The 17,641-nt window shown below is 46.6% G+C and overlaps 1 protein-coding gene across 3 annotated transcripts in view; it reads left to right on the top strand.

Moving 5' to 3' along the window:
* The window catches only part of PPP1R42 (protein phosphatase 1 regulatory subunit 42), a 154,563-nt gene that overhangs the window by 54,128 nt on the left and 82,794 nt on the right, over positions 1–17,641 (top strand). For all 3 annotated transcript variants that reach the window (XM_063923856.1, XM_063923854.1, XM_063923855.1), the window contains exon 2: positions 8,052–8,246. In XM_063923856.1, the coding sequence (XP_063779926.1) occupies positions 8,115–8,246 (132 nt within the window). In that variant the 5' untranslated portion in view covers positions 8,052–8,114. The remainder of the gene's footprint in view (positions 1–8,051; positions 8,247–17,641) is intronic.

Genomic DNA, 17,641 nt, shown 5'->3' with positions numbered 1-17,641 from the left:
GGAAGAAACTTCCAAGGCCTATGGAAAAGTCAGGAGACTTCCCTACACATAAATGTTCTGGAACTATGGGCCATTTACAATGTCCTAAGTCAGGCTAGACCCGTGCTTCAACACCGGCCGGTGCTGATCCAGTCAGACAACATCACGGCGGTCGCTCATGTAAACCGACAGGGCGGCACAAGAAGCAGGATGGCAATGACAGAAGCCACAAGGATTCGCCGATGGGCGGAAAATCATGTGTTAGCACTGTCAGCAGTGTTCATTCCTGGAGTGGACAACTGAGAAGCAGACTTTCTCAGCAGATATAACCTCCACCCGGGAGAGTGGGGACTTCATCAGGAAGTTTTCCAAATGATTGTACACCATGGGGAAAGGCCACAGGTGGACAGGAGGGCGTCCCGCCTCAACAAAAAGCTAAAAAGATATTGCGCCAGGTCAAGGGACCCTCAGGCGATAGCTGTGGACGCTCTGGTAACACCGTGGGTGTACCAGTCGGTGTATGTGTTCCCTTCTCTGCCTCTCATACCCAGGGTAATGAGAATAATAAGAAAGAGAGGAATAAGAACTATACTCACTGTTCCGGGGGGCCAAGAAGAGCTTGGTACCCAGAACTCCAAGAAATGATCTCAGAGGACCCATGGCCTCTGCAGCTCAGACAGGACCTGCTGAAGCAGGGGTCCTGTCTGTTCCAAGACTTACCGCGGCTGCATTTGACGGCATGGCGGTTGAACGCCGGATCCTGAAGGAAAAAGGCATTCCGGAGGAAGTTATCCCTACGCTATTTAAAGCTGGGAAAGAAGTGAACGCAAACCATTATCACCGCATATGGCGGAAATATGTTGCGTGCTGTGAGGCCAGTACGGCCCCAAAGGAGGAATTTCAGCTAGGTCAATTTCTGCACTTCCTACAAGTCAGAGGTGACTATGGGCCTAAAATTGGGTTCCATTAAGGTCCTGATTTCGGCTCTATCGATTTTCTTCCAAAATAGAACTGGCTTCACTGCCTGAAGTTCAGATTTTTGTTAAGGGAGTGCTGCATAGTCAGCCCCCATTTGTGCCTCCAGTGGCACCGTGGGATCTCAACGTAGTGTTGGATTTCCTGAAGTCGCATTGAGTTGAGCCACTTAAATCCGTGGAGCTACAATACCTCACGTGGAAAGTGTTCATGCTGTGGGCCTTGGCGTCGGCCAGGCGTGTATCAGAATTGGCGGCTTTTTCAAAAGCTCTTATCTGTATTTTATATGGATAAGGCGGAATTGAGGACTCGTTCCCAATTCCTTCCTAAGGTGGTAGCAGTTTTTCATGTGAACCAACCTATTGTGGTACCTGCGGCTACTAGGGACTTGGAGGACTCCAAGTTGCTGGACGTAGTCAGGGCCCTGAAAATATATGTTTCCAGGACGGCTGGAGTCAGAAAATCTGACTCGCTGTTTATCCTGTATGCACCAAACAAGCTGGGTGCTCCTGCTTTTAAGCAGACTATTGCTCGTTGGATTTGTAGTACAATTCAGCTTGCACATTCTGTGGCAGGCCTGCCACAACCAAAATCTGTAAAAGCCCATTCCACAAGGAAGATGGGCTCATCTTGGGCGGCTGCCCGAGGGGTCTCGGCTTTACAACCTTGCCGAGCAGCTACTTGGTCAGGGGCAAACACGTTTGCTAATTTCTACAAATTTGATACCCTGGCTGAGGAGGACCTGGAGTTCTCTCATTCGGTGCTGCAGAGTCATCCGCACTCTCCCGCCCGTTTGGGAGCTTTGGTATAATCCCCATGGTCCTTACGGAGTTCCCAGCATCCACTAGGACGTCAGAGAAAATAAGAATTTACTTACCGATAATTCTATTTCTCGTAGTCCGTAGTGGATGCTGGGCGCCCATCCCAAGTGCGGATTGTCTGCAATACTTGTACATAGTTATTGTTAACTGAATCGGGTTCTTGTTGTAGTGAGCCATCTTTTCTAGAGGCTCATCTGTTATCATACTGTTAACTGGGTTCAGATCACAAGTTATACGGTGTGATTGGTGTGGCTGATATGAGTCTTACCCGGGATTCAAAATCCTTCCTTATTGTGTACGCTCGTCCGGGCACAGTATCCTAACTGAGGCTTGGAGGAGGGTCATAGGGGGAGGAGCCAGTGCACACCAGATAGTCCTAAAGCTTTCTTTAGATGTGCCCAGTCTCCTGCGGAGCCGCTATTCCCCATGGTCCTTACGGAGTTCCCAGCATCCACTACGGACTACGAGAAATAGAATTATCGGTAAGTAAATTCTTATTTTTTATCTGACGTCCTAGTGGATGCTGGGAACTCCGAAAGGACCATGGGGAATAGCGGGCTCCGAAGGAGGCTGGGCACTCTAGAAAGATTTATGACTACCTGGTGTGCACTGGCTCCTCCCACTATGACCCTCCTCCAAGCCTCAGTTAGATCTTGTGCCCGGCCGAGGTTGGATGCACACTAGGGGCTCTCCTGAGCCCTTAGAAAGAAAGTATAGATTTAGGTTTTTTATTTTCAGTGAGACCTGCTGGCAACAGGCTCACTGCAGCGAGGGACTAAGGGGAGAAGAAGCAAACTCGCCTGCTTGCAGCCGGATTGGGCTTCTTAGGCTACTGGACACCATTAGCTCCAGAGGGATCGACCGCAGGCCCAGTCCTTGGTGTTCGGTCCCGGAGCCGCGCCGCCGTCCCCCTTACAGAGCCAGAAGCAAGAAGAGGTCCGGAAAAACGGCGGCAGAAGACATCAGTCTTCACCAAGGTAGCGCACAGCACTGCAGCTGTGCGCCATTGCTCCTCATACACACTTCACACTCCGGTCACTGAGGGTGCAGGGCGCTTGGGGGGGGGGCGCCCTGAGCAGCAATAAAAACACCTTGGCTGGCAAAAATACCACAATATATAGCCCCAGAGGCTATATATGTGGTAAATACCCCTGCCAGAATCCAGAAAAAAGCGGGAGAATAGGCCGCGGAAAAGGGGCGGAGCTATCTCCCTCAGACACACTGGCGCCATTTTCTCTTCACAGTGCAGCTGGAAGAAAGCTCCCCAGGCTCTCCCCTGTAGTTTTCAGGCTCAAAGGGTTAAAAAGAGAGGGGGGGGCACTAAATTTAGGCGCAATATTGTATATACAAGCAGCTATGGGGGAAAATTCACTCAGTTATAGTGTTAATCCCCACATTATATAGCGCTCTGGTGTGTGCTGGCATACTCTCTCTCTGTCTCCCCAAAGGGCTTTGTGGGTCCTGTCCTCAGTCAGAGCATTCCCTGTGTGTGTGCGGTGTGTCGGTACAGCTGTGTCGACATGTTTGAGGAGGAGGCTTATATAGTGACGGAGCAGATGCCGATAAATGTGATGTCGCCCCCTGTGGGGCCGACACCAGAGTGGATGGTTAGGTAAAAGTTTTAACCGACAGTGTCAACTCCTTACATAAAAGGGTGGATGACGTAACAGCTGTGGGACAGCCGGCTTCTCAGCCCGTGCCTGCCCAGGCGTCTCAAAGGCCATCAGGGGCTCAAAAACGCCCGCTCATTCAGATGGCAGATACAGATGTCGACACGGAGTCTGACTCCAGTGTCGACAAGGTTGAGACATATACACAATCCACTAGGAACATCCGTGACTTGATCCCGGCAATAAAAAATGTGTTACACATTTCTGACATTAACCTCTAAAAATGGGTTTTTATGTTTGGGGAGAAAAAGCAGGCAATGTTTTGTTCCCCATCAGATGAATGAATGAAGTGTGTGAAAAGCGTGGGTTCCCCATGATAAGAAACTGGTAATTTCTAAAAAGTTACTGATGGCGTACCTTTTCCCGCCAGAGGATAAGTTACGCTGGGAGATATCCCCTAGGGTGGATAAGGCGCTCACACGGTTGTCAAAATAGGTGGCACTGCCGTTTTAGGAACGGCCACTTTGAAGGTACCTGTTGATAAAAAGCAGGAGGCTATCCTGAAGTCTGTATTTACACACTCAGGTACTAGACTGAAACCTGCAGAGCGTGCTGCTACAGCGTGGTCGGTGACCCTGTCAAACATACTAGTTTGCTAACATGAGAACATATTAAAGACGTCGTCTTATATATGAGGGATGCACAGAGGGATATTTTGCCGGCTGGCATCCAAAATGAATGTAATGTCCATTCTGTCAGGAGGGTATTAGAGACCTGTCACTGGACAGGTGATGCTGACCTTAAAAGGCGCATAGAGATTCTGCCTTATAAGGGTGAGGAATTATTTGGGGATGGTCTCTGGGACCTCGTATCCGCAGCAACAGCTGGGAAGAAATATTTTTACCTCAGTTTTCCTCACAGACTAAGAAAGCACTGTATTATCAGGTACAGTCCTTTCGGCTTCAGAAAAGCAAGCAGGTCAAAGGCGCTTCCTTTCTGTACAGAGTCAAGGGAAGAGGGAAAAAGCTGCACCAGTCAGCCTGTTCCCAGAATCATAATTCTTCTCTCGCTTCCTCTGAGTCCACAGCATGACGCGGGGGCTCCACAGGTGTAGCCAGGTACGGTGGGGGGCCGTCTCAAAAATTTCAGCGATCAGTGGGCTCGCTCACAGGTGGATCCCTGTTTCATTCAAGTAGTATTTCAGGGGTACAAGCTGGAATTCGAGATGTCTTCCCCCCGCCGTTTCCTCAAATATGCCTTGCCGACAACTCCCTCAGGCAGGGAGGCTGTGCTAGAGGCAATTAATAGGCTGTATTCCCAGCAGGTAATACTTAAGGTGCCCCTACTTCAACAAGGACGGGGTTACTATTCCACACGGTTTGGGGTACCGAAACCGCATGGTTCGGTGTGACCCTTTTTTATATTTAAAATCCTTGAACACATACATAAAAAATTCAAGTTCAAGATGGAATCGCTCAGGGCGGTTATTGCAAACCTGGACGAGGGGGATTACATGGTATCCCGGGACATCAAGGATGCTTACCTGCATGTCCCTATTTACTATCCTCGCCAGGAGTACCTCAGATTTGTAGTACAGGATTACCATTACCAAGTCCAGACTCTGCCGTTTGGACTGTACATGGCACCGAGGGTGTTACCAAGGTAATGGCCGGAATGATGATACTCCTTCAAAAAAGGGGAGTTTTAATTATCCCGTACTTGGACAATCTCCTTATAAGGGCGAGGTCCAAGGAGCAGTTGCTAGTCGGGGTAGCACTATTTTGGAAAGTGCTACAACAGCACGGTTGGATTCTAAACAGTCCAGAGTCACAGCTGGTTCCTACGACACGTCTACTGTTCCTGGGGATGGTTCTGGACACAGACCAGAAATAAGTGTTTCTCCCGAAGGAGAAAGCCAAGGAGCTGTCATCTCTAGTCAGAGACCTCCTGAAGCCAAAACAGGTATCGGTGCATCATTGCACGCGAGTCCTGGGAAAAATGGTAGCTTCCTACGAAGCAATCCCATTCGACAGGTTCCATGCAAGAACTTTTCAGGGGGACCTGTTAGACAAGTGGTCCGGGTCGCATCTTCAGATGCATTAGGCTGATAACCCTGTCTCCAAGGACCAGGGTATCTCTACTGTAGTAGCTGCAGAGTGCCCATCTTCAAGAGGGCCGCAGGTTCGACATACAGGACTAGGTCCTAGTGACCATGGTTGCCAGCCTTTGAGGCTGGGGGGCAGTCACACAGGGAAGAAACTTCCAGGGACTTTGGTCAAGTCAGGTGACTTCCCTACATAAATATTCTGGAACAGAGGGCCATTTGCAATGCCCTGAGTCAGGCAAGGCCTCTGCTTCAAAACCAGCCGGTCCTGATCCAATCAGGAAACATCACGGCAGTCGCCCATGTAAACCAACAGGGCGGCACAAGAAGCAGGATGGCGATGGCAGAAGCCACAAGGATTCTCCGATGGGCGGAAAATCATGTGTTAGCACTGTCAGCGGTGTTCATTCCCGGAGTGGACAACTGGGAAGCAGATCTTCTCAGCAGACACGACTTCCACCCGAGAGTGTGGGGACTTCATCCAGAAGTCTTCCAAAGGATTGTACACCATTGGGAAAGGCCACAGGTGGACATGAAGGCGTCCCGCCTCAACAAAAAGCTATAAAAGATATTGCGCCAGGTCAAGGGACCTTCAGGCGATAGCTGTGGACGCTCTGGTAACACCGGGGGTGTACCAGTCGGTTTATGTGTTCTCCCCTCTGCCTCTCATACCAAAGGTACTGAGAATAATAAGAAGGCGAGGAGTAAGAACGATACTCGTGGTTCCGGATTGGCCAAGAAGAGCCTGGTACCCAGAACTTCAAGAAAATATATCAGAGGACCCATGGCCTCTGCCGCTCAGACAGGACCTGCTGCAGCAGGGGCCCTGTCTGGTCCAAGACTTACCGCGGCTACGTTTTGATGGCATGGCGGTTGAACGCCGGATCCTAAAGGAAAAGGGCATTCCGGAGGAAGTCTTTCCTACGCTGATTCAAGCCAGGAAAGATGTAACTGCAAAACATTATCACCGCATATGGCGGAAATATGTTGCTTGGTGTGAGGCCAAAAAAGGCCCCAACAGAGGAATTTCAACTAGGTCGATTTCTGCATTTCCTACAAACGGGAGTGTCTATGGGCCTAAAATTAGGCTCCATTAGGATACAGATCTCGGCTCTGTCGATTTTCTTCCAGAAAGAATTAGCTTCAGTACCTGAAGTTCAGACATTGTAAAAGGAGTGCTGCATATTCAGCCCCCGGTTGTGCCTCCAGTGGCACCTTGGGATCTCAACGTGGTGTTGAGTTTCTTAAAATCACATTGGTTTGAACCACTAAAAAACGTGGATCTAAAATATCTCACGTTGAAAGTGGTCATGTTATTGGCCTTGGTTTCGGCCAGGCGTGTATCAGAATTGGCGGCTTTGTCATATAAAAGTCCTTATTTGATTTTCCATATGGATAGGGCAGAATTGAGGACTCGTCCCCAGTTTCTCCCTAAGGTGGTATCAGCTTTTCACTTGAACCAACCTATTGTGGTGCCTGCGGCTACTAGGGACTTGGAGGATTCCAAGTTACTGGACGTAGTCAGGGCCTTGAAAAATTATGTTTCCAGGACGGCTGTAGTCAGGAAAATTGACTCGCTATTTGTCTTGTATGCACCCAACAGGCTGGGTGCTCCTGCTTCTAAGCAGACTATCGCTCGCTGGATCTGTGACACGATTCAGCAGGCGCATTCTGCGGCTGGACTGCCGCATCCTAAATCAGTGAAAGCCCATTCCACAGGGAAGGTGGGCTCATCTTGGGCGGCTGCCCGAGGGGTCTCGGCTTTACAACTTTGCCGAGCTGTTACTTGGTCAGGGGCAAACACGTTTGCAAAATTCTACAAATTTGATACCCTGGCTGAGGAGGACCTTGACTTCTCTCATTCGGTGCTGCAGAGTCATCCGCACTCTCCCGCCCGTTTGGGAGCTTTGGTATAATCCCCATGGTCCTTTCGGAGTTCCCAGCATCCACTAAGATAAGATAAGATAAGATAAGATTTTACTCACCGGTAAATCTATTTCTCGTAGTCCGTAGTGGATGCTGGGCGCCCATCCCAAGTGCGGATTGTCTGCAATACTTGTAAATAGTTATTGCTAACTAAAGGGTTATTGTTGAGCCATCTGTTGAGAGGCTCAGTTGTTTTCATACTGTCAAACTGGATATAGTGTCACGAGTTGTACGGTGTGATTGGTGTGGCTGGTATGAGTCTTACCCGGGATTCAAAATCCGTCCTTATTATGTCAGCTCGTCCGGGCACAGTGTCCTAACTGAGGCTTGGAGGAAGGTCATAGTGGGAGGAGCCAGTGCACACCAGGTAGTCATAAATCTTTCTAGAGTGCCCAGCCTCCTTCGGAGCCCGCTATTCCCCATGGTCCTTTCGGAGTTCCCAGCATCCACTACGGACTACGAGAAATAGATTTACCGGTGAGTAAAATCTTATTATCTGTGTGCTAATTTTATAATAAGGACTGCTGCCATGTTTGCAATTAGTTTGTAATGTATTTTCGTGCACAATGTGTGATATACAATGGGAAACGTGAAAATCACACACTTCGTCTTACTTTTATTTTCATGTCTCTCTAGGACAATGATGTATAACACATCCTAGCAACACAGACAGGTCACAACTGTTTCTGCTGAGCAGTTATGGTTCGTCTAACAGTAGATCTCATTGCAAGAAGCAGCAATCAGCTCCGCAGCAGGAAGGATGAGTCCCTCACTCAGCGTTTCAGAAGAGTGACGCATCTGAACTATTCTAATAAAAACATTGATTATGTTGTAAGTATATGTAGTGTTACTCAGACAATGGTCAATGATCTAACACATATTGTTTGTATAAAAATATTACAGCAATATATAACATTGTTTCTATGTATACCTGGTTGTCTGGTAGAGTACACTACTGTATGTCTATTCCATTGGATGATATTAGAACCCAATAAACATAAATACCTATCAGCCTAGTACTACAGTAGTACACATAGGGCTGCCTTCTCTACCCATCACCAATGTATGGCTGCAATGAGAGAGATTGTCCATCTCAGTGGTGTCACTAGGGTTGGTGTAACCCAGTGCAGTAACCTGTCCCCCGCAGATGGATCCGCTATTTCGGCTCCATCCTAGTTATCCCTCAGACCCCAGCTTGCTCCGGTGCTTGGTGCGCTCCCCGGCTCCCACGCGCACCATCGTGCGCGTCACTTCCGCCTCGTCACAGCCTGCACAGCCGCTTCCGCTCACGGTCTGTACGGCCCGCTCGTCACAGGTACAGCCAGCGTCCACCGTGATCCTCTGGTATCAGCCCTAAGAGGGCTCCGATCTGCCAAACCCCAATAAATTCGCCCGATTGGACGAAGATTCTGGGGATGGCAGTGAGGAAATGATAGCACTGGAGGATACCGTTCCCTCTAGCAACCGGAGGAGCGGTCCCTCCAGGACAAAGGGAACAAAAGAAAGCGAGGTACCTAGTCAGATTGTGGTGGTAGGGGATTCTATTATCAGGAAGACAGACAGGGCAATCTGCTACCGGGACCTTTGATCGCCGTACAGTCTGTTGTCTCCTGGGTGCTCAGGTATGGCACTTTGCGGACTGGGTAGAAACATTGTTGGGAGGGGCCGGGAACGACCCGGCGGCCTTGGTGCACGTTGGCACCAACGACAAAGTTAGTGGTAGGTGGGATGTCCTTAAGAAAGATTATAGGGACCTAGGCCAGGACATCTAAGGTAATATTCTCTGAAATATTACCTGTGCCACGCGCTAGCCCAGGGAGGCAGAGGGAGATTAGGGAGGTAAATGTGTGGCTCAGGGACTGGTGCAGTAAACAGGGATTTGTGTTCTTAGAACACTGGGTGGAGTTCTCAGTCAAGCGCCATCTTTTTTGTCGCGATGGATTGAACCTGAGGAGGCAACGGTGCTGGGGGGAAGGATGGTTAGAAGGTTGGAGGAGATTTTAAACTAAGTGCCTGGGGGGTGGGATTAGAAAGAATTAGTGGGACAACTAGAGAGTGAAGAAGAATGGTAAGTATAAAGTATAATGGGGGTGGAGAGGGGGGAAGGAGAAAAATAGTCAGCGATGGTAATTTAAGGGAAACTCAGGTTCCTAAGGAAACATTATCCACAACAAAACTTGCGGATCAGGGAAATACCAAACTTAAGTGTATGATTACAAATGCAAGAAGCCTAACAAGTAAAATGGGGGAATTTGAAACAATTGCACTTAATGACCAATATGATATAATAGGCATTACAGAGACATGGTGGGACGATTCTCACGATTGGGCGGAAAACATGGAGGGGTACGCCCTCTTCAGGAGAGACAGGACTAATAAAAAGGGAGGGGGTGTTTGTCTTTATGTTAAACCTTTCTTAAAACCGTTTTTAAAAGAGGTCATTTACGAGGGGACTGGAGATAACGTGGAGTCATTATGGGTTGAGATTTCGAGTGGGTGTAAAGATACAAAAACACTTTTAATAGGGACATGCTATAAACCGCCAGATGTGTGTCTGACGAATTACTACTCTTGCAGCAAATTGAGAAAAGCTGTAGGTATGGGGGGACGTCATTATTGTTGGGGACTTTAATTACCTAGACATAGACTTGAACACCGAAACAGTAAAAACAACTAGGGGTAACAGGTTCTTAAACATTCTAAAAGATCACTACTTGTCCCAGGTAATTGAAGAACCAGTTAGGCATAGGGCTATACTGGACCTAGTACTAACTAATAATGAGGAAATAATATCAAATACTAAAGTAGGGGAGACCCTAGGAAATAGCGATCACAATATGATCATATTTGATATCAGCTTCCAAAAACAACAATATAAGGGTCTAACTAAGACTTTTAACTTTAAGAAAGCTAATTTCATATTGCTGAAACAAGCAATGAGGGACACCAATTGGGAAATTGTATTTCATGGTAAGAATACTGCTGAAATGTGGGATGTTTTTACAACTGCACTCAATAAGTACACTCATTTGTATATTCCCAAAGTCAACAAAAACAGGAATAGTAAATTCAAACCCATGAGACTTATGCTAGCCATACATCAGACCAACTTTTCTCCAACACTCCAATCTTCCAACCATCCAACTTGTCTGTTCAACTAAAACAGTGCCCCACACATCTCACCAACTTTTTACCAGTGCTCCACACATCTAACCAACTTTTCATCAGACCAACCAACCTTCCAACTTCTGTCCAACTTGTGATGTCACCGAAGTAGGCGGACAGTGCCTGCCTACAGTTCTTCAGTTTTGTTTTGTTTTTTAATTTCAAAACATGCAGAAGTGTCTTTTTTTCAGTGAAACTGGGCTTTTCTTTCACCACCATACATTTATTAGATTTACTTATTTTTATACTGAACTATGGATACCAGCATGGTTGGGCTGCCAAGGCAAATTATATATATATATATATATATATATAAGATGTAGATATTCTGCACTATATATTTTTAAAAAGATTATTATTATATATATATATTTTTTTTTTTAAATGGAATGGGAAAAACCCGGAAAAAAATTGCGTGGGGTCCCCCCTCCAAAGCATAACCAGCCTCGGGCTCTTCGAGCTGGTCCTGGTTCTAAAAATCCGGGGAAAAAAGGGACAGGGGATCCCCCGTATTTTTAAAACCAGCACCGGGCTCTGCGCCTGGTGCTGGTGCAAAAAATACGGGGGACAAAAAGAGTAGGGGTCCCCCATATTTTTTACACCAGCATCAGGCTCCACTAGCTGGACAGATAATGCCACAGCCGGGGGTCACTTTTATACAGTGCCCTGCGGCCATGGCATTAAATATCCAACTAGTCACCCCTGGCCGGGGTACCCTGGGGGAGTGGGGACCCCTTCAATCAAGGGGTCCCCCCCCAGCCACCCAAGGGCCAGGGGTGAAGCCCGAGGCTGTCCCCCCCATCCAAAGGCTGCGGATGGGGGGCTGATAGCCTTGAGAAAATTGAAAGAATATTGTTTTTTCCAGTAGTACTACAAGTCCCAGCAAGCCTCCCCCGCAAGCTGGTACTTGGAGAACCACAAGTACCAGCATGCGGGAGAAAAACGGGCCCGCTGGTACCTGTAGTTCTAATGGAAAAAAAATACCCAAATAAAAACAGGAGACACACACCGTGACAGTAAAACTTTATTTCACACATGTCGACACACACATACTTACCTATGTTGACACGAAGCAGTCGGTCCTCTTCTCCAAGTAGAATCCACGGGTACCTGAAAATAAAAGATAATTATACTCATCTGATCCAGCGTCCTTATACGTAATGTTCCCCCAGTAGTAGTACCGCCCTTATACATAATGCCCCCCCAGTAGTAGTAGCATCCTTACATGTAATGCCCTCCCAGTAGTAGCGTCCTTATTTGTAATGCCCCCCAGTATTAGTAGCCTCCTTATACGTAATGCCCCCCCTATAGTAGTAGCGTCCTTATATGTAATGCCCCCCCATAGTAGTAGCGTCCTTATACGTAATGCCCCCCCTATAGTAGTAGCATCCTTATACGTAATGCCCCCCCTATATTAGTAGCGTCCTTATATGTAATGCCCCCCCCTATATTAGTAGCGTCCTTATACGTAATGCCCCCCCCTATATTAGTAGCGTCCTTATACGTAATGCCCCCCCATAGTAGTAGCGTCCTTATACGTAATGCCCCCCCTATAGTAGTAGCATCCTTATACGTAATGCCCCCCCCTATAGTAGTAGCATCCTTATACGTAATGCCCCCCCCTATAGTAGTAGCGTCCTTATACGTAATGCCCCCCAATAGTAGTAGCGTCCTTATACGTAATGCCCCCCCTATAGTAGTAGCGTCCTTATACGTAATGCCCCCCCATAGTAGTAGCGTCCTTATACGTAATGCCCCCCCTATAGTAGTGGCGTCCTTATACGTAATGCCCCCCCATAGTAGTAGCGTCCTTATACGTAATGCCCCCCCTATAGTAGTAGCATCCTTACATGTAATGCCCTCCCAGTAGTAGTAGCACCGTCCTTATACATAATGCCCCCCAGTAGTAGTAGCATCGTTATATGTAATGCCCCCCTGTAGTAGTAGCGTTCTTATACATAATGCCCCCCAGTAGTAGTAGCATTGTTATAGGTAATGCCCCCCCAGTAATAGTAGCGTCCTTATACATAATGCCCCCCAGTAGTAGTAGCATTGTTATACGTAATGCCCCACCCGTAGTAGTAGCGTCCTTATACGTAATGCCCCCCCAGTAATAGTAGCGTCCTTATACATAATGCCCCCCCAGCAGTAGTATCGTTATACGTAATGCCCCCCCCCCAGCAATAGTAGCATCCTTATACGTAATGCCCCCCCTATAGTAGTAGCGTCCTTGCATGTAATGGCCCCCCCAGCAGTGGCGTCCATAAAGCGCGCACACACAGACATACCTCACACACACACACAATTCACACATATATACAAACACACACACACACACCCCACCATGCACACACACACACACACACATATATACACACACCTCTACCATACACACACACATATACACACACACACACACACACACACACACACTTCTCTCTCACCCTCCACTTACCAAGTCTGGCTGGCCATCACTGCAAAGCTGTCTGGTCCCGTGTAGCTCCGCCCCTCTATTCCGTGTAGCTCCGCCCCCTCGTGCCGCCGTAGCTCCGCCCCTTTTCAGGCCCCGAACTGCACAGCCCGCTGTCACAGGTGATTGGGGGGGGGGGGGTTCATGCTGCCGCGCAGTAGGCGGACACTAGCAGGCAGTGTCCGCCTACTTATCATTCAGTTGGGGGGAAAGTTTCCCCTACACCTGAACGATTGGTTGGGAAAATCAAACAGGTTTGATTTTCCCAACTAGTTGGACAGACCGTTTCTGTCCGTTTTTCAGCGTGTGGGAGCAAACGGCTGATAATCGTTTGCTCCCACACACTGCCACATTATCTTTCCAACCAGCCAACTAGTTGGCTGGTTGGAAAGATATCGTCCTGATGTATGGCCAGCTTTAATAAGAAGATCAAGGAACAAATGGATAAGAAAAGGCGTGCTTTCAAAGCATTTAAGTCTGACGGAACGGTGGAATCATTCCAGTTGTACAAGGAAAGTAACAAAAATGCAAAAAAAGAAATCAGAGCAGCTAAAATAGAAAATGAAAAACAAATTGCAAAGGAGAGTTTAACAAACCCCAAAAAGTTCTTTAAGTATATAAACGGTAAAAGGTTAAAAAGGGAGAATATTGGGCCTTTAAAGGGCGAGTTGGATGTCTTGATTAATGATGATTGGGAAAAAGCCTATTTATTTAATAACTTCTTCTCATCAGTATTCACGAATGAGGACAGGTTGATTGTTATTGTAGAGCATAACATAAGCTACAATAACGACCCGTTGCTAGGTACTTGGTTAAACGAGGAGGTAGTCCGGGAGAGACTAAGTAAAATTAAGATAAATAAATCTCCTGGGCCGGATGGACTCCACCCCAGGGTTCTTATGGAACTTAACGTAGAGATATCGAGACCCTTATATTTGATTTTCAGAGAGTCAATTAGATCAGGAACGATACCAAAAGACTTGTGTATAGCAGAGGTAGTCCCAATATTTAAACAGGGTATTAAAACTCACCCCGGTAACTATAGACCGGTAAGTTTGACATCTATAGTGGGGAAATTATTAGAAGGAATATTAAGGGATAGCATACTTGAGTACTTGGATACCTCCAAGGTTATTACTAGGAATCAGCATGGTTTTGTGAAGGACAGGTCATGTCAAACTAATTTAATAAGCTTCTACGAGAAAGTGAGCGATAATATTGACCAGGGTCAAGCAGTGGATGTGATCTTTTTGGACTTCGCTAAGGCATTTGACACAAAGTTCCAGATAAGACACTAATTCTCAAATTAAGAGAGCTTGGGTAAGGAGACACTATTTGTACTTGGGTGAGTAAGTGGCCGTTCAATAGGGAACAGCGAGTGGGGATTAATGGAATGTACTCTGAATGGGCTTCAGTGCTCAGTGGAATACCGCATGGTTTAGTACACGGACCATTGTTGTTTAACATATTCATTAATGACCTAGGAGAGGGACTGGAAAGCACAGTGTCAATTTTCGCAGATGATACTAAGCTATGTAGAGTAATTAATTCAGACAAGGATGTTGAGTCTCTACAGAATGACTTATCTAGACCTGAGGTCTGGGCGGATAAATGGAGAATGAGGTTCAATACAGACAAATGTAAAGTTATGCACTTTGGGACTAAGAACAATCAGGCAGCCCATAAACTTAATAGGGAAAATGTAGGGATAACAGTAGTTGAAAAAGATTTGGGAGTGCTCATCGATAATAAACTTAGTAGCAGTACGCGATGTCAAAATGCAGCAAGAAAAGTAAATAAGATGTTAGCAAGCATAAAACGGGGAATGGAGACAAGGTATGAGAGTGTAATCCTGCCACTGTATAAATCATTGGTGCGGCCACATCTGGAATATTGTGTACAGTTCTGGGCACCTCACTATAAAAAAGATACCTTGGAACTCGAAAGGGTTCAGAGGCGAGCCACTAAACTGGTTAAGGGGTTAGAGGCACTGGATGAGATTTTAAGGAAAGACTTAAAAGGTTATATTTGTTTACACTGGAAAAGAAGCGATTGAGGGGGACATTATTAATATTTTTAAAAACATTGAGGGACAATACAAGGATTTATCAAACGATTTATCAAAAAACACTACATAGGACACGAGGACATCCCCTAAGGTTAGAAGAAAAAAAAATCCCATACACAACGCAGAAAAGGGTTCTTCGCAGTAAGAACAGTAAGGATTTGGAATTCTCTGCCAGAGAAGGTAGTAATGGTGGACTCAATTGATAAGTTTAAAAATGGATTAGATAAATTCCTAGCGGAAAAAAATATCCAAGGATACAGCATTTAATTAATATAAAAATGTATAATACAGGTTGAACTCGATGGACATTTGTCTTTTTTTCAACCTAAACAACTATATGGTGTTACCCCGCCATGGACCTCCTGTATCAGACCAACATCTAAAAATCTCATCACCTCATGTCCACGGTGCCGCCCCTCCGGGGGTGTGACCACAGCCCTTTCTGGCACAGTGTGGATGACACGTGCAGCCATCACTGCTGCTCTGATATTTTTGTGTCACTCCCTCGTATGGTGTCACCTGGTGCCGTCTGCACCTTGTAGTGACACCACTGGTTCTTCTATATACAGGTAACTTTCTGAACTGCTTTACTGGGATCTGTCCCCCTCTGTGTATGTGTTTCTGGGTAGATGTTATGTAATGATTGTCTTTACTCATTTATCACAGTGAACCTCTATTGAGTCAAACCAAGAATGTGAAATCCTGCAATATGTTAAGATCCATGGATTCATCATTTCCTTATTAAACCTGATGGATGAAGCCATATATAGATAGATAGATATTATTGCTATCTCTTGTCCAGTCCCATAAAGCATTGTAATCAATGTTTAATTGTCAAAATTTTGATGCAGATTAAGCTACATACAGTGGACCTAATTCAGATGTGGTTGTTGGTTGGGTTTGCTTTTGCTATCTCTTGCCATTCGCAATTGCGATTATATGCTAATATGGGCAGAAGCTAACCTGAGCATAGGGACGTCCACTTCTGTTGCATCTTTCCACCCGACGGCATAGAACTGCTGATACATCAGTACAGTTGTCGCAAATCAGGTCATGTCACAGAATATGAATGGCTCGGTAGAGGCTCAGACTGAGCTGCTCTCCAAGGACGCAGAGGGCTCTTCAGTAGCAAGTAAGATTGCAACTGCTAATTTATGCACGCCCAGAAAACGCATGATTCGCCATAACACGCCTGCATTTACCTGACCACTCCCCGTTCCCGCCCCCAAATGCTGTCTACCTGTCACTCACTTTGCGACTAATTCCTTGTTGCAACGGCAGCTGCAGCTGAGACTCATGCACAGTAAGAACACATCGACCAATGTGCATACAATAGCAGCTTTGCAACTGAATCTGAATTAGGCCCAAAGTCCGAGCAGCCAGTTCTCAGTTGCTGGGTACAATTATGCTGTACAGAGTATCCAGGGCCGATCATCGTTTTGATCAGCTCATCTGTTTTGAACGCTGCACTGCATATGTCAGAAATGATGAAGTGATATTATGCCACAATACAAATTCTATGGAAACTTCTTTCATGCAGTAATCCTAAAGGAAATGGTGAATGATCCAAATAGACATTCTTTAGCCGCAATGGATGAAGTTCTTCTGTGCATATTTACACTAGGCCTCAATTACCAACAAAATATACACTAAAGCAGGGTCGGACTGGCACACAGGGGTACAAGGGAAACCACCGGTGGGCCCCACTGCTTGGGGCCCCACCCCCTCCTCTAGGCACCAGAATCCAGACTGTGTACTTGAGTTATACATTATACATATGTTACTATATACTGCACAGGACTATGGTGTATTTTGTACAGAGCATTGCTGTTATTTATTTACAGTTTCTTATATAGCGCAGCAAATTCCGTTGCGCTTTACAATTGGAAATACCAATGATATAACAAAACTGGGTAATGACAAACAGTCATAGAGGTAGGAAGGCCCTGCTCGCAAGCTTACGATCTATAGGGAAATAGGCATGGATACACACGGATAGGTGTTATCTATTGCATAGTTGTCCACCAGATTGCAAAGGTTCATGGTGGGCTGTATGATATGATCATACTGCAATGATGAACCGGGGTCGAGAGGAAGGGAGAGTGAAGAATGAGAAGACGTGAGGATATGTGCGGACTGTACAGAGTGGATGCAATTTGATAGGAAGGTTTATGAAAGTTATGTGGGCGGTTCTGGAATTTGATATGCTTATTAACCACTTGCCTGGCATTGTCGCAGATGCGACCATGCCTGCAAGTGCTTTATTTGACCTGGTCGCACAGGATGCGACCAGTCAGATAAACAGTGTTAGCAGTGGCAGGGAAGAGAAACTTCCCTCTGCTGCTGCTGCTGTAAGAGGAGGGTCCCTCTACCTCCCTGCACTCTCCCTTACTGATTGCCATGCTGCCGATCACTGCTGATCGGTCAGCACGGCAGGATCCCCCCCTCCCGCGGCTGTAGACAATGGCAACTACTGGGGAGTGTAAATTAAACCCCCCCCTCTCCCCAAGCCCCCCTGTGTAC

This window comes from Pseudophryne corroboree, chromosome 5 (genome assembly GCF_028390025.1).
Source record: "Pseudophryne corroboree isolate aPseCor3 chromosome 5, aPseCor3.hap2, whole genome shotgun sequence".
Lineage (NCBI taxonomy): Eukaryota > Metazoa > Chordata > Amphibia > Anura > Myobatrachidae > Pseudophryne > Pseudophryne corroboree.
This window is presented reverse-complemented; position numbering and strand designations above follow the sequence as displayed.